Raw genomic sequence first — 16,770 nt, forward strand, 5'->3', positions numbered from 1 at the left:
CTTGGCTTGCTTCTATAAATGAAAGAAATCATTACAGGCGGCACGTTATACTTCCTTCATTTCTGAATGACTATGTATTTGTCATTGAAATCGCTCGCTCGCTTGCATTAGCTCACGTGCGGTAAAGTCTACAACATCGCAATATGCGAACAACTGAGGATTTGGTCCACTCGATTTCTAATATTTGCGCGTATGGACTGGAAGATAATACTGCCACCGAAGTGTGCGCTTTACATAACATCGAGCGCCTCCAACAACCCGGAGATCTCCTCTACAACTTCCTCAACGCACTGTCCAGCATCAACAGGTACCACATCGGTCTCTGATACATCAGCCGTCTCCCAGATGGCCATTTGGCTTTCCACCATATTCTCTTTCATGTAATGGCCACCTCTTCCCTTCGTTCGACGCACAAGCTCTTCCGGCTCGACTTGCAAGTCCACAAAAACAACCTGTATCTTTTCATCCACCAAAATCCGGAACTCGTCCCGGTATGATTTCTTCAAAGCCGAACAAGAGACTAATACGCGCTCGTGGTCTTCCTTGGTCACGGTATCGAGCGCTCGCTGTCTAACGCGCGCGAGCCAAGGGGCGCGAGCGACGTCATTGAGGGGAGTACCGGCAGCCATCGATACAATGGCTTCTTCGGTGTGTAGTTCATCGCCCTCAATATAAGGTGCTTTGAAATGAGCGCCGAGACGTCGTGCGACAGTGCTTTTCCCGCTACCACAAGGCCCGGCAACTACAACGACAACGCGTCTCATCGGCTTCGCGACTGAAGTAGTACGTATCTGCCAGGCAGCACTCTGGAATTGTCTGACAAATGTCTTCACAAAGGCTACATCCAATACAGGCGCTGTATCAAGAGAAGGCGAAAAAGATCGGGCGACGGTTGTATCGTATGTACGCGAAGGACCGAAAACATCTTTGTCGTACTTGGATGCGAAGAAGTCGGCAAGCTTGATGGGTGGGTTCGCTACCGCATCTTGATTGGACTCGCGAAGCCTGCGCACCCACTCCTTGGGCTCAACTTCATCAAATTGGAGGCCGGCTTCTCGAAGGGCAGGAAGTAGATCGTCGGTCCAAGAGAAGGTCTTTGCGTTGGTGACATTTGCCACTATGGATCCAGCGTCGCTGAGCGAGATCTCCGTCACGGCTTTCGCAACAACATCGACTGGTGTCCAGCTTGGGAATTCTTGCAGTCGAGGTAGCGCACCGACAGTAAGAGCGGACTGCATCATGAGAGGTATTGCTTCAGTTGAGTTCCACACGCCATGGACAGTGTCCGCGACGATCTGACCGACGCGCAGGACTCGCGCTTTGACACCGGTTTCCTTCGCTGCAGCCAGACATAAGTGTTCGGCAACACATTTGCTCTGGGCGTATCCCATGCCCTGAGCCCAGTCAAACTCGGCTAATCGCTCAGGCGTACGCATGTCGGGGCATCGTGCGACGGTACTGACTGAAGAGCAGAAGTCGAAGGATGCAGGCTTGGTCGATGTTGAAGCCAGACAAAGGTCAATCAGGTGACGCACGCCAGCAATACAGTCCTTCTCAAATGAGATCAAGTTCTTGTTGAAGTTGACGCTCCATGCGCAGTGAATAACACTGGTAAGACCTGAAGCAACACGCGCATAAGTCGTATGATCGAAGCCGAGATGGGGCTCGGACAAGTCAGAAGGTATGGCTTGTATTTTCCTGCGTCCGGAGAGCGAAAGGGTGTGGTACAACTTTCGCTGTATGAGAGACTCTCGAACCCGGCGAGCTGCGGTCTTGTAGTCTTTCGCTCGTACGAGACAGTAAACTATGTCAATATCCGAGCGGTGGAGTAGTTGTACAAGAACATGAGCACCAAGCGAACCGGTCGCGCCAGTAAGCGCAGCTTGACGTCTAGCAATGGGCTCGAAGTTGCTGTATTGAGCAAGAAGGTCTTGCATTTGCGCAGTGACCGACACAACTTGTTCCTCTTGCCCGGTGCGAAGACTGTCGAGATGTGCGGCGAGAGATGCAATAGAAGGGTGATCAAACACCACATTCTGGCCGAGCTTCTTGTCGCCGATATTGACGTTCTTGAGGATCTCCGTCCGGATCTGGATCGATTGCAACGAGTCCAGGCCTAGCGAGAAGAAATCTGCGGTACGTTCGATTTCGCCTGCCTGCGTCAAGTGTTTGGCCAAGACAGTACGTAAGAAGTCCTCAAGTTCCGGAACAGTCCATGTCTTGAGATCTCCTTGAGCTGATGCAATGGCGTCGTATGCGTTGTCGATCTCGTTGGCATATTGCTTGTAAAATTGTTGTCTTATCACACTGCCTTTGTCGGTACGCGGAAATTGACAGCCATACGGTAGGATCTGAACCATGTCCCTGGAAATCCTGGCGTATGCTTCGGCCGTCTGGTTCGCAGCCTCAATAACGGGCCAGATCTCATCCACGACTTTCGATTTCGGCATGCCCTCGATGGCTGGGACGACAAGAACGCCAAGATATGGTCGACCTGAACCAAAGACGACCGTCTCGGTTACAGCTCGATGAGACCGGATCGTTCCTTCCATCATGACTGGATTGAACTTTTCGCCATTCACCAATACGATTGTATCATCGAGACGCGCAATGTATTTCCATGCCTTCTCAATCGTAGGGTGTGGTTCGAACAGGTCTTTGGTGGCGTAACTGCCATCTGGTAGGTTCGAGGCGACCTTCGCTGGCCAGCCCGGCAGAACGGTGCATTCGTATAGATTGGGTCCGCGTGATACCCATCGAAGATACGGCGATAGTTTCGGCGACTCTCGAACGTAGTTCCATACCTTGTCGTCGGCAGGTCGGAAGGATGTCATGAGTTGGCCTACTTCAGTGCTGCTCATCGTAAGCTTGGCTTTGCTGTAAGTGATCACATGAAACTTACGCCCCATAGTGGCCGACAAGATTGACGCCGCTGTTCACCAATAGGTCGCCCAGCGCGTCTGGGCAGGCACTCCCTCCGTACATGACGATCTTGAGTTGCTTCAATAGCCCGATCCCCTCATCTGTTTCAGAGAGAAGCTTGAGCGCATAAGGCACACCATAGAATATCTCAAATCTATGCTGCCTCAATATCGTAGCCAGATAGGATTGGGTCAGGGGCAGGTCGGCGTTGTAGATATGGATGGATTTGCCGCTGTATATTGCGCGGAAGAAGTTGCAAATGCCGTGATTGTGATACAGCGGAAGGGTAATGAATGCTTTCATGTTCATACTGATGGCATAGTTGGCGATTGCACTTCTCTGCGGCTGGTATATTGGCTTCGGCAGTCCGGTAGAGCCTGTCCTCATATTAGCTCAAACACCAACAGACTATTAGATAGAACATACCACTGGAGTGTATAATGTAGATGTTGTTCGAGGCTTCGACTGTATGGTCGAGCTGGTAGTCAAGGCGGGTGTCTGCATGGACTTCAACAGGAAAGTTGTAAGTGTTAGGCCTGGCAATTTCGCCGATCTGCAACCCTGGTATGGCTCTCTGAGCGTCGATTGCAGATCGCGCATATCGTGAATCTGCCAGTAGATAGGTGGCTCCGGTGGTGGTGATGAGAGAGTCGATAGCTGCTTGAGATATACGCGTTGAAAGGAAAAGTACCGTATGGCCCAGTTTGGTAAGCGCAAGCATCGAGACAATGTAGTCCATATTACTTGGTCCGAGCACGGCTACTGTGGTTGGCGTCTCCGCAGAACTCGATCTTGTAGGGATGAAGGTCTGATAGTGTCGAGCTACTCTGTACGCGAAGACGTCCAGCTGCTGCATGGTATAATCCACAAAGTCAACACCAGAGCTCGGATACGATACGATGGTGACATGAGGATCACGACGCGCGCGATGCCGGACGAGCGCATCGACTGTTTTTATCGAGGATTCGTCCGGTTGAAGGAGGTCGTCTCGCGCATGTCTGAATGTAGATGGTGGTGTTGACGGCCGTAGTGGCGCAGGGATAGCTATCTGCGCTGGTGCCATGGTGATTGTGGCTTGTAACAAAGGCTTGCTCGAAGTGATATGAAAGAGAGGCTGTGCTTTGAGAGGTCAAAAACGATGCTAATCGTCGAATTATTATCTGTCGGTTCTTCCTGTGCAGCTGCGTTCCCCGGTTTCGACCACAACATTGGGGTCAAGTGGAGACTTGCATACCTGCATACATCCGAGGGGCGGAAACGCTTTTGATTTGACCGGATTCTCTTTAGCTTCGGAAAACCATCCGCGAGGGAGCTGATTAGATGATTGTCGTGATCGGGCTTGGTGCAAGAACTACTTTCCCCGCAACTAGCTTTCTCCAGGAAACCGAAAAACCGGGGTGCCACATGTTTCTCCGCAATCCAACCGCCATCAACATGGTGTGCCGCGACCATTGTCATGTGTATAAAGCTTCTAGCATCCGACATTGCTGATAATCATCGCATCCCGGGTTTCGCGTCAACCTGGTATACTTCATTCCTCTTTTCCATTCATCGCAATGTCTCCATCAATGGACAAACACGAAATCCAATACATCGATGAAAGGGCAGACTCCATCGACTCGCCCAAGCCGCATCAGATCGTCAAGATCGACAACTTCCAAGTGTTGGGTCTTGCACCTGAAGATGCAGACTTTTACATCAACTACACGGAAGAGAAAAGGAAAAGAGTAATCCACAAGGTAAGAAAACCGCCGATGCTGTGCGTCGAGTGACCCGCTGATCATTTATAGGTCGACATTCGCTTGGTGCCGATGCTTGCAGTCCTTTATCTCATCTCCCACATCGATCGAGCGAACATCGGCAATGCGAAGATTGAGGGCATGGTCACAGACCTGGGTCTTGACGGTGTGCAATGGAACATCGTGTTATCGGTGTTTTTCGTGCCGTACATCCTTCTCGAAGTCCCATCCAACATTCTCTTGAAGAAGTTCAAGCGTCCATCCTACTACCTCGGCATACTCATCGTCTGTTGGGGTATCATCATGACCATGATGGGCGTGGTAAAAGGCTTCGTCGGTTTACTGATTACCCGTATTCTTCTCGGAGTGTTCGAGTAAGTTTGCGGCATAGCACAATGTTTCTGCGCTGACGAGATACAGAGCTGGATTCTTCCCAGGCGCGATCTATCTCTGCTCTTACTGGTACATGCCAAAGGACCTTGCGACGAGGATCTCATACTTCTACTGTGCGTCGGCATTGTCTGGGGCGTTCAGTGGTCTGCTTGCTGCCGCCATCGCCAAGATGGATGGTGTCGGGGGCTACGAAGGCTGGAGATGGATATTCATCTTGGAGGGGATTGTAACCGTCGCCCTCGGTGTCTCGTGCTTCTTCCTCCTGATCGATTCTCCTGCATTGAGCGGACGATGGTTGAAACCCGACGAGATCCGCTTCCTCGAACTCCAACGATTCATCAAAGACGGCGGAAGATTTGGAGAGGAGCAAAAGGAGGGCTTCAAGTGGAGCGACTTGAAGGCCGTGCTATGCAACTGGCGCCTGTACATGCAAGCATACATCCTGCTTTGCATATCGGCATGCTCATATGGTATGTGTAACTCGCAACACGACGAGACACTGGCTAACTGTATGTAGGGACCAAGTTCACCTTGCCTACCATCACAAAGAGTATGGGTTTCAACAACACTAACGCCCAGCTGATGACGGTCCCACCATACGTGGCTGGTGCTTTGAGCTCCATCTTCTTTGCGAAGCTCTCGGACAGGTTTTACTGGCGTTTGCCGTTCGTTGCCATCCCTCTCTCCTTCATCTTCATCGGGTACGCCGTAGTCATCTCATTCGATGGCGATCTGGGTGGCAACATCGGCCCGGCATTCTTCGCCATCATCCTGACGTGTATGGGCATCTACCCCATTCAGCCGGCCGGAAGTAGTTGGGCAGCCAACAACCTTGCTCCATCGTCCCGTCGTGCTATCGGCGTTGCTTTCAACATCTGCGTCGGTAACATCGGTGGCGTCATCGGCAGTTACATGTACCTGGAGAGCGAGAAGCCCAAGTACTACACTGGCTTCGGACTGTCGCTCGCGTTCGGCGCGACCGGCTTCATTGTCGCATTTCTCCTGGAGTTGTCGTACAAGTGGGGCAATACGAAGAAAGCGAGGCTTAGCGAAGACGAGATTCGGGCGAAGTACACTGATGAGGAGCTCTTGAACATGGGCGACAAGTCGCCGTTATTCCGGTACACTCTGTAAAGCAGGCGTTGTGGCTTTAGTTGCTAATGTTTCATATCGGCGGAAGTCTTAGAATCGACTTCTGTGTCGAGAAGGAGCTTTATCGCGAGCTCAATGACCACGGGTACCCTGGGGTCAACTCAATATTAAAGTGTACCCTGAAGGTATACACATATTCTGCTTGACCAATGTGCTAACCCTGGGGTTATTGTATACGTCAACGTGAATTTTCCGTCTCGCGTCCGTGAACTCCAGGAACAAAAAAGCCATCACGATGCGTTATTCACCCAGGCTGAGATATCGTCTACTTCGGGAAAAGGACCGAAAGCAGAGGCATCGAGGTCAAGCCAGTCAGTCGTCTGCCAGTCATCGAGAAAGTTCTGCAACCCTGGTGTCGTCATATCCATCGGGCTACCAAAAAGTGGCTGCCAGTTTTGCAAATCCGGTTCCTGTATCGCATCTCCATCCAGAGGCGGTGGGATCCCGCCATTGACCGTAGCTGATGATGCTAGTACTGGCTCCCGATGTGGTATGGCTGTTTTCCTCTTTGCTTCTGTGCGGAGTTCCTGCAGGATGATGCTGTATCGTCGCGAGGGCGAGTTCGACGCTGTTGCCTGGGCGAGATGTTGCAAACAGCTCTCGGCTTGATCTAGGATACCGCGAGGATCCTCAGCTGACGCTGAGTTGTGTGTACTCTGTTGAATGGCCCACACATAGACCACAACCAAAGCACAGAAACAGACGTAGTGAGTCCACCAAAACGCATGAAACAATCGACCCTCTCGTGCCATACGATCAACTGCTTCCAACACTGATCTTGCCGCTGCAATGCACTCTGTGAGACTGTCTTGGGCAAGACTAGTCATCTCTACATTGCTACGCCTGGCATTCTTGAGGAGAAACGGGCGATGGGCTAGAATTACAGCATGACAGTAGGACAATTTGAGTGCAGTTGCCTGCCGTCGGAACGTAGGGATGAGACTGCTAGGGTTGACGGCGCCAAGGAAGGGTGGTAGCGATGCTTTCCACTGGCGCAACTCTGCCCCAAGGCGATGAGAGGCTGCAAGTCGGACCTGATCCGGCACCTGAGAACGGATTAGTCAGTAGGTTGAGCTGGAGGGTGTGATGTGCTAACGTACTGGTCTGATCGAATAAACCTCTCGGGATATCTTTTCAGCAATTTGTGCCAAGCGCGCATGATACACGAGCGATTCTATGTGACAATCGTCTGTGTTCGTAGTATTTGGACCGGTGCTGGTCATGTCTTCGTCATTGACAGCTTCGGGGAAATCTTGATCGATATCTTCATCGTGGTAGTGTCTGGGCCGCCCGAATATGACACCAAGATATTTGTCCAGCGTATAAGCCACCCAAAATGTGCGCTTTCTACACTGTTCACGTATGTAGTCGCGTTTGGCGGCATTCGCTTGACGTTTGCGATCGTCTCTGCGATGCAAACCCAACGCTGAAATAATCTGTAGGGCATGGCCAAACGTATACCACGCTTGGTTGAAGCGACATGACATGAGAAGGTACAGGACCTGTATAAGCCTGCATTGAGCCGACTCAAGCTTTGGAATACCAGTCTCGGATTGTGTAAGTCGAGATGCCTCAGTGAAGAGCATATCGCTCTGTGACTGCATGTCGGCTTGAGGTGCTGGTGAAGGACCACTTTCGCTGCTCGTCTTTTCTTCATGAACACATTATAATCTTGATTATCTTAACGTTGCCGTCTTAATAGATTATCTTATTTTAATCTTAATATTTTTCCTTGTAAAGTTTGTTAGAAAGCAAAAAGTTGTAATAACTTAGTATAGTTGTAATTCTAATATAGTTGTCTGCATGTACTATAGTACATACTTAGATCTAAAAATTTTAGTGTCTTATAAGTAGAATAGCTGCCTAGTAATAGATATAATAAAATAAATCTTCTGCAAAGTAGAGACCTTTATTATAAAAATAAACATCTTTCTTAGAGACCTACGCCTATCTCTATAGAATAAGAATACAGCGCCCTTTTAAACTTATATAACGCCTACTTAGGTTCTTGTTAATAAGACTATAAATGCAAAGTAAGCAGTACGCATTAACCTTACTAATAGATTTCTCTACACCTCTTAGAAGCTTAAATTATTTGCGCTAGACAGAGAATAGCTAAAGAAGCAGCTTAACTATAACTATAAGTAGCCTAGCTTCTTTATTATTGTAAACAGAAATCTAATAAGTATATAGAGTACATTAATATAACTAAATAGATAGAGAGAGAGTGTAAAGCTCTTAGTAAGCTTATTTAGAAATTTAACGTTAGAGGCGTTCTTACTAAGAATAAGAGGCGTTTTATACTGCAGTTAAAGATAGGTAATAACTAGGTAGTTTAGGCTCTACTTAAATTTAGGGATAAAGTAATTAGCTCTTAGATTTGTCTTACACAGAACTAGAGGACGGGACATTAGTGGGAATACGGCGTTGGTTCTATTATATTATTTATCATCATTTTCTTCATGAAACGAGGCAATGGCTAGTGCAGACAGGACCACTGCAGTTTTAGCACGGCCAATATCTACAACAAGAGGTATTGTAAGTAATATTAAAAAGAGTCTCCAATCAGAGTGATACATACCATGAAAGAGGGTTTGATTGAGTTCTGCATTCTTAGACACAGTTTCCAGCCAACATTCCACAGTTGGTCTGTGTAGCAGCCGATACGTCGCAATACATACATCAAAATATAGATGAAGAAGCTGGCGACTACGGTCCAGGGATGGCATCTGCAGTTGGCCACTTTCCAGGAAGGGCTTGTCACCAGCACTCATGAGTAGTTGGCGGTCTTCGTTGGAGCCCATCACGACCTGACTGCTTTCTTTGTTGGAGATGCGCCGCCATGCACGACTCAGGAACGAGAGACCAGACGTTGAGTCGGAGTACTGCCCAGCTGCGATCTCAAGTCCAGGGGAAGCTCGCGAAGGAGGCTCCGTCTCTTCCCCAACGCGATGATTGCTGCCTACAGCCATACTTGGTGCGACACTAAGTATAGCATGAGGATAGCCTGGAACAGACGTGGTACGCTGAGGGCTAGCAACGGTGGGACCAGAAGGGCGCGGGGAGACTACCTTGCCTCTCAGGTAGACGGCTTCATACTGGCATGTTAGACCCCGGCGGATGCAGCTCGCACACGGCTGGTCACCGGAGCACTTTGACTTCCTCGCCTTGCATACATCGCATGCTCTCGTGACTTTCACCAATCGTTGCCTGGTATTGTTGGTGCCCGGCGCGACATCAAGGCTCCGCTTCTGTGGTACCGCCGTGTTGCTGGGTGTGTTTGACATGGCGGAGGGAGAAAGAGACGGGCACGTTTCCGAGAATCCGTGCCGATAATTTAGCTCCGTTCGCCAACCTCCCCATTTCAATCCCGAGGCACTTGACGGAACCCGGATGCCTTAGTCCAGCCAATGCACGAATTGGAGACCATCACAGGATGTAGGGCCGCGCATCCCACAGGGTCCTGTTCTTGCCCAGGTGTGGGCCATTTGATGATGCCTTCTCCGTCTCCGGTTCCGACAGTGTTCCGACAGCCTCGCGCCTTCGGTACCTAGGTAGTCATGGAAGATTCACTATGGATGTATATATCGACCAGATGGCAGTGCGTCCTGTCGAGACATCGCACACTATCTCTGCATCATACTTCATACCCCTGAACCCGCCCTGAAGCCCGTCCATCTGATCCCACCTAGGCATTACCGTATCGCGTCACGCTACAGCAACCATGCCTCTCCCCACACACTTCACCCTCAACACAGGCGCGCAAATACCGGCCGTGGGCTTTGGCACATGGCAAGCGAAGCCTGGAGAAGTTGAGCGCGCCGTCGAGACAGCACTCAAAGCAGGTTATCGTCACATCGATTGCGCTGCGATCTACCGCAACGAAGCTGAAGTGGGTGATGGCATCAGGAGAAGCGGCGTTCCTCGCTCCGACATCTTCCTCACTGGCAAGCTCTGGAACACCAAGCATGCACCCGAAGATGTAGAGGCAGCTCTCGATAAGTCGTTACAGGACCTTGGTGTCGAGTACCTGGACTTGTTCTTAATGCATTGGCCTGTGTATGTTCAACTCTTGTCTCACCGCACGCACGATGTACTAACATGAACACAGTGCCTTCAACGGTGCTACGGGGAAGTGGTTCCCACTGCGCGACAGTGGCGTCTTTGACCTTGCCGACATCGACCCTGCGACAACCTACAAGGCCATGGAGAAGCTGCTCGACACTGGCAAGGTGCGCGCTATTGGCGTATCCAACTTCACCGTCAATCGCCTGAATGATCTTCTTTCCAAGACCGATGTTGTGCCGGCGGTAAACCAGATTGAAGCACATCCATACCTTCAACAGCCTGCCTTGTTCGACTTCTGCAAGAGCAAAGGTATTCTCATCGAGGCCTATTCACCCCTCGGAAACAACCAGACGGGAGAGCCACGCACAGTCGACGACGAGCTTGTGGGCATAGTGGGGCAAAGACTAGGCATGGATGGCGGCCAGCTGCTTGCGAGTTGGGGCATTCAACGCGGCACTGTGGTGCTGCCCAAAAGTGTGACACCCAGCAGGATCAAGAGCAACATGCAAGTCAGAGAGCTACCGAAAGATGCATTCGATGAGCTGAGCGGTCTGGAGAGACACAAGCGATTCAACGTGCAGTCGCGATGGGGATTCGATATATTTGAAGAACTAGGTGAAGAGGAGGTACTGAAAATCGCAGAAGATTGCGCAGAGGAAAACAAGACGAAATTTACAGTATAGAAAGCTAGACTCGTACACTATCAGGAGGCCGTTAGCTTCAATACATGTCATATGTTCCAGAACCAAAGCTGCGAGGAAACGACTTGGAAGACCATGGCTTATCAGTTCCCAGATTGGCGAAACTTTATACGCATGACGGTCTTATCAATCGGCCGTGAGGTAATAGACATTGTCTATTCACAAGTTAGTCTCGTACTCATGAAAATGGTAGACAAAGTAGCTTACGTTGATCAACTCGGACTTTGTTTTGTACTTGCCCATCTTGTCCATGATAGGCTGACCGGCTTCGTCTATCTCAACTTCTCCAAGCCCGACCTTGACAAAGTCATATCGTCTCATCACACATGCGAGAATGACTCGGGCTTCCATGTTGGCGAGTTCCTGGCCAATGCAATTGCGGGGTCCTCGCTCAAAAGGTCTCCACGCACTGATGGGAATCTTGCTCTCGCCAGCACTTGATCCGTCGACTTCAGTAGAAGCGCTGCTTGTATCCGAGTCGCCGACCCAGCGCTCTGGGACGAACTCATTTGCTGTCTCTCCGTAAACTTTGGGGTCTCGTTGGATGAGATGATGGCAGATGTATATGACGCAATTGTCGACAAGCACGTCCTCTCCGTCCGAAGTGCGTACTTTGAAGTTGTTGTGAGACATTCTGGCGGAGGCTGCTGGAGGCCATAGTCGCAAAGCCTCTTTGATGCATGCAGAGGTGTATTTAAGCGCTTTCATGGTCTCATCTGGCCGTTTGAGGAATACATCGTGTGGTTCTGCGTCACCGAAAACGGCATCGTGCTCCGCGCGGATCTTCGCAAGGCAATCCGGGTGTAAAGAGAGGGCGTAGAACAATCTCTGTAGAAGAATGGAGGTGGTATCGTGACCTGCAAAAAGAAACGATTTGACTTGATCCGCAGTACTTTGCAGGACATAGGGGGTCAGTTCATCAGTGCCTTCCAGCGCTAGCGCGAGTACCGATCGGTCTTTTTTCTCCTTTGTATGATGCGCTGATTTGATGTCTGCAAACTTCTCTACGACACACGCCTTTACAGCCGAGTCCAGTCGTCGGCTGTAGATGTATTTCTTGGCGCGCATTACTGGGTTCAACCAGGATGCCATAAGACCGTTGTCCCCAGCATATACATTCTTCAGCGTACGGAAGTTTCGGACGATGGGATGGACATGTTCGCTGTCGCCCTGGGCCTTGCAATCAATGTTAGTAACTAAGCCGCCGATGATATCAAATGTGACATCAGTGCAATAGCCGTCCATCTCGGCCGCGGCACCGGAGGTTGCCAATGCGTCCAGCTTTTTCATGAACGTTTGCGTTTTGTCAACCATAACAGGGAGCAACGAAAGCAAATGCTGCGGCGCGAAGCCTGGATTGAAGGTCTTGCGAAGCCCTCTCCAGGATTCGCCATTCTCGCTGATCAGGGAATACCTCCCGATCAGGTCCCCCATGCCCCCTTGAACAGTCGGAGATTTGGTAACGCTGTACTGCTGCGTCTTGCTGGCTCTGGAGACCTGCTCCGCCATCGCATGGGACGCAATGAGGAGAAGTGGAAGCTGTACAGGCCTCGTATCGAAGAACATGTATTCTGGGCTGCCTTGAGCCTTCCATATGTTTTCAAAAACATAGTCTAGCTGTTATTAGTGGTGACCATGCAGAGGGCTGTGGTTCCTACCTGGATGAACGGTACTACTTATGTTTTTGTATTCTGCCGCGATATGGCCGAGATGTCCAAAGAGAAAACTCGATGACAGCTTACTGGGAATGTGCGCGAATCGCTTGAAGCGCCATTGGCTTACTTGGAGATACAGTAGCCACACGACAGCAGGTATCAGCGCTAGTACGGCGTACGAGGGATACGACATGACTGAATGAAGCAAAGCCCCATATGTTTCGACAGTATAGAGATGATTAGTCCGTTGTAGTCAGCTGGGTTGCTTTTGTTGGTGCGGTGTGAGGGTTGGCAGCTTACTGTAGGCTCCCGGGTCGTGCTCGGGCCCTCGGCGTTAGATGAGAAATCCAAGAATCGATGATGTAGACAGGGTCCGGACGAAACATCCAGCGAAATCGGCACGGCCCGAAACTACGCGCAGTATATGAAGACACGAAGACGGCCGTTACCTGTGGATCATCCACACAGCAAATCCTACCATGACCGTCTTTGAAGCCATACCACAACCATCTCAGGCGCGTCTAGACGCCTCGCTCGCCGACGCGCCGCTGGACACGGAGAAGCTCGTGTCGCAACAGCCTGCGACAACCCAAGAGAAGGCGAAGACGGTGCTGTACCTGGCGTATGGCTCGAACTTGTGCAATGAAACCTTCCGAGGCGTGCGCGGTATCCGTCCGCTTTCACAAGTCAACGTACTTGTTCCCTCGCTGAGGTTGACCTTCGATCTCCCTGGCTTCCCCTACAAAGAGCCCTGCTTCGCCAACACAGCACTGCGGGTGCCGGACGCGCAAGACTACCACAAGGACCGATGGCACAAGGGCCTGGTGGGTGTTGTATACGAGGTGACGCTGTCTGACTATGCGCACATCATTGCGACGGAAGGTGGAGGTAGCGCCTACGACGACATCTTGGTTGACTGCTACGTGCTACCGCCCTCCGACACAGTCCCCACCACGCCCGATTCGAAGCCCTTCAAAGCGCACACGCTCTTCGCCCCCGTTGTCGACAGCGAGAACAGAGTACAAACCACCGACCGCGTGAAGCGCCCCGACCCTAGCTACGCGCAGCCCTCGGCACGATACCTCAAGCTCATAACCGATGGCGCCGCCGAATGTAATCTTCCAAACGAGTATCAGGAATACCTACACGATATACGCACATACACCATCACAACCAAGAAGCAGGCAATGGGAAAGGCTATCTTTATGGGTATCTGGATGCCATTCATCGCGTTCATCTTTGCGATGGGGAGGAAGCTGCAGGATAAAAAGGGAAGGTCGCCTTGGTGGCTAGCGAAACTCAGTGCCATGGTCTTTGCGGGTATGTGGATCAGCTATGACAGCGTTTTCAAGAAAACATTCGGTGATGGAGAACGGACGATAGGCGACTCTACATTACCGATAAGCAATGCTAGAAGTGGGACGGGTTCTTCTACTCGACAAGATGCAGAGAGTGAGGGTCTGCTAGAAGAGTTTGTGGAAACCATGTACGAGCCGCGAGTAACTGGGCAAAAACGCGAGCTTCAATAAGATGTTACAACCTAGACTAGCATTCGGAGGCGATGGACAATATATTCATGCGGCACAATTATTTCAGGTGAGGTTTCCAGGCTCCACCAAAATGTGTTTGCATGGAGCGCATCTGCCTTGCAAGTCCAATCTAGGATCCACCCTCTAGCTGGATGTTCTCCATCATCCCAGCAAGAACCGGCGAACACCGACAATGCCCGTCCGCCTCCGATAGAACTAATCTTAGAAAACAGAATCTTTCAAAAACGCCAGAAACCGAATTTGTTCGAACATTTAATCCAACAAACTCATTTCCTAAAGTTTCCTATACAAACAAATCACAATGTGCAAATCAGCCACCCACGACTTCCTCGCGGACCTCCCAAAATGCGAACATCACCTCCACCTCGAAGGCTGCCTCAGCCCAAGCCTTCTCTTCACTCTGGCCTCCAAGAACAACATCACCCTGCCATCTCCATCTGAAGATGTCGCTTACACGTCGCCCGCAACACTTACAGAACGGTACTCGCATTTCACGAACCTAGACGATTTTCTGGCGTACTACTACCGCGGCATCGCAGTCGTAGTGCATGAAGAGGACTTTGAGATGCTAGCTTGGGAGTACTTCACAACAGCAGCTAGAGACGGTGTTCGCCATGCAGAAGTTTTCTTTGATCCACAGAGCCACACGGAGCGAGGCATCGATTTTGACGTCGTAGTACGTGGTTTCAATGCGGCAAGGAAACGGGCGGAGAAAGAGCTGAGGATAACGAGTTGTCTCATCATGTGTTTCCTGAGGCACATGCCTGTCAGTTCAGCTGCGGAGACTATGGCAGCGGCTGTCAAGGGTGGGCACTTTGATCTCGAGAGCGGAGACGGTCAGGAGCGCGCTATTGCTGGTCTTGGATTGGATTCCTCGGAAGTTGGGTTCCGCCCGGAGCTCTTCGTCGATATGTATCGCGAGGGTGAGAAGAGGGGGTTGATGAGGACAGCGCATGCGGGTGAAGAAGGAGATCCGACGTACATCAGCGGTGCACTCGACGCACTGCACGCTGAGCGCATCGATCACGGTATCCGTCTTACCGAAGATGCTGAACTACTTCGTCGGGTAGTAAAAGAGGAGATACTCCTGACCGTTTGTCCGCTGAGCAACGTTTGCCTGCAAGCTGTGGAAAATGTCGGCCAAGTACCCATCAGGACGTTCCTCGACGCGGGGGTCAAGTTCAGTATCAACAGCGACGACCCAGCTTACTTTGGTGGATATATTCTAAACAACTATTGCGCGGTGCAAGAGGCTTTCAACTTGAGTATGGAGGAATGGAGGATAATTGTTAACAATTGTATCCACGGCAGCTGGATAGGGGGAAAGCGGAAGTCTGAGCTGCTGGGTCTGCTCGAGGCTTGCATGAGCAAACATGCTTAGGTGTATTCGTATAAGAGTTGAGCCATGAGGGGGCGAGGAGGTTGTCAGTGGGACTTCAGAGGCTGGTATGCTAGGTGATCGGTTATTCAACACCGTCTAGCTCTTCTATAGTCTTTCAATGCGTGGTAAGACCTTCAGCGAAGAGGTCCTAGGTGCCCTATCATTCAATTCTAATTACTTAGGAATTCTGCGAAAGTCATCTGGCTATACCAAACATAGCGATGTAGTTGAGCGCACGACGATAATGGCGTACACTAGTCGATCGTCGGAGAGAAGCTGAAATCGGGTCTGTATCAAGTCAGCACCACCCCAAGAACAACTATGATGTCTCCCCATACACGCTTTCCAATAATACACATAGACGCGTCTTCTAAAGTGCCCTTTTGATTCTATTCATTGCTCGTGGGTATCATATCCTTCCATACACAGTCTTGACCGTCTAGTCCGAGTCGTCGCTGACATCCATCTCCATTTCCGCGTCCGAGTTCTCATCCTCCTCTTCTTCGTCGCGCCCTCTCTTCTGACCCTTGGCGGCGTCTTGTGCATTGACCGGAACTGCTTTCTCGGGTGCGGTGCCGAAGCCTGCGGGCTGTGCAGACGCTTGTTCGGGCTCGTCTTCGCGCTCCGGCTCGGGCATCTTGTAGGTGCCGTCTAGCTTGGCTACTGTATCGGACTTTGTCTTTGCGTATGCGATTTGCTGCCTAGTGTAAGCATTGTTTCGTGGTTCGTAGAACCAGGAAGAGACGTACCATGTCTTTGCCAAAGAAAGTGAAGCCCTGTAGAGCGCGCATAGCCTGTGTTGAGGAATCGACGTCGCGGAAGACAACGTGCGCCTGGCCTCGCATCTTCATGGTCTTGAGCGCGACAACATCGAGAATGACGCCATATGTCGCGAACAGCATGTACAAGTTCCGCTTCAGGTCTTCCTTTTGTAGCTTGTCGGGGAGGTTGCGCACGTATAATCTGTTTGATGTCAGCATATACGCCGTGCACTGGGATGTAGACCAACTCACGTGCGATTCGGAATTCCCTCTTTGGAGACGGCGACAGTGCCTGGCGGTCCTCGCGCCGAAGTAGCCATGATATGTGGAATGCGACTGCTGGGCGTCGGTGGTGAGGGCAAGCTCCCCGCAGAAAAGCGCGGCCAAGCCAAAATGTTCGGGGACGTGCATCGTCGCCGCCGCGGTCCCTGGAACGCGAACGGCAGTC

General features: G+C 50.9%; 7 protein-coding genes across 7 annotated transcripts; 4 read left to right on the plus strand and 3 right to left on the minus strand.

Annotated features, from left to right (window-relative positions):
- Positions 1–230: 230 nt before the first annotated feature.
- On the minus strand, positions 231–3,985 carry J4E83_007827 (putative NRPS-like protein biosynthetic cluster; the record flags this gene model as incomplete). Its single annotated transcript, XM_049334725.1, has 3 exons — positions 231–2,853; positions 2,903–3,299; positions 3,349–3,985. 3 exons carry the CDS (start codon positions 3,983–3,985, stop codon positions 231–233), a joined length of 3,657 nt encoding a protein of 1,218 aa, XP_049186214.1.
- A 505-nt stretch (positions 3,986–4,490) lies between these two features.
- Positions 4,491–6,188, plus strand: J4E83_007828 (uncharacterized protein; the record flags this gene model as incomplete). Its single annotated transcript, XM_049334726.1, has 4 exons — positions 4,491–4,661; positions 4,713–5,035; positions 5,082–5,524; positions 5,572–6,188. 4 exons carry the CDS (start codon positions 4,491–4,493, stop codon positions 6,186–6,188), a joined length of 1,554 nt encoding a protein of 517 aa, XP_049186215.1.
- Positions 6,189–9,930: 3,742 nt separating this feature from the next.
- On the plus strand, positions 9,931–10,957 carry J4E83_007829 (uncharacterized protein; the record flags this gene model as incomplete). Its single annotated transcript, XM_049334727.1, has 2 exons — positions 9,931–10,265; positions 10,318–10,957. The coding sequence occupies 2 exons, from the start codon at positions 9,931–9,933 to the stop codon at positions 10,955–10,957; spliced, it is 975 nt and encodes a 324-aa protein (XP_049186216.1).
- Positions 10,958–11,058: 101 nt separating this feature from the next.
- On the minus strand, positions 11,059–12,823 carry J4E83_007830 (uncharacterized protein; the record flags this gene model as incomplete). The annotated part of the gene is made up of 3 exons (XM_049334728.1): positions 11,059–11,130; positions 11,183–12,588; positions 12,634–12,823. The coding sequence occupies 3 exons, from the start codon at positions 12,821–12,823 to the stop codon at positions 11,059–11,061; spliced, it is 1,668 nt and encodes a 555-aa protein (XP_049186217.1).
- A 286-nt stretch (positions 12,824–13,109) lies between these two features.
- J4E83_007831 (uncharacterized protein) lies at positions 13,110–14,159 on the plus strand (the record flags this gene model as incomplete). Its single annotated transcript, XM_049334729.1, has 1 exon — positions 13,110–14,159. One exon carries the CDS (start codon positions 13,110–13,112, stop codon positions 14,157–14,159), a length of 1,050 nt encoding a protein of 349 aa, XP_049186218.1.
- Positions 14,160–14,481: 322 nt separating this feature from the next.
- On the plus strand, positions 14,482–15,561 carry J4E83_007832 (uncharacterized protein; the record flags this gene model as incomplete). The annotated part of the gene is made up of 1 exon (XM_049334730.1): positions 14,482–15,561. One exon carries the CDS (start codon positions 14,482–14,484, stop codon positions 15,559–15,561), a length of 1,080 nt encoding a protein of 359 aa, XP_049186219.1.
- Positions 15,562–16,000: 439 nt separating this feature from the next.
- Positions 16,001–16,642, minus strand: J4E83_007833 (uncharacterized protein; the record flags this gene model as incomplete). The annotated part of the gene is made up of 3 exons (XM_049334731.1): positions 16,001–16,258; positions 16,311–16,524; positions 16,575–16,642. The coding sequence occupies 3 exons, from the start codon at positions 16,640–16,642 to the stop codon at positions 16,001–16,003; spliced, it is 540 nt and encodes a 179-aa protein (XP_049186220.1).
- Positions 16,643–16,770: the final 128 nt, after the last annotated feature.

Source organism: Alternaria metachromatica (genome assembly GCF_023757995.1).
Source record: "Alternaria metachromatica strain BMP 0045 chromosome Unknown scaffold_20, whole genome shotgun sequence".
Classification (NCBI taxonomy): domain Eukaryota; kingdom Fungi; phylum Ascomycota; class Dothideomycetes; order Pleosporales; family Pleosporaceae; genus Alternaria; species Alternaria metachromatica.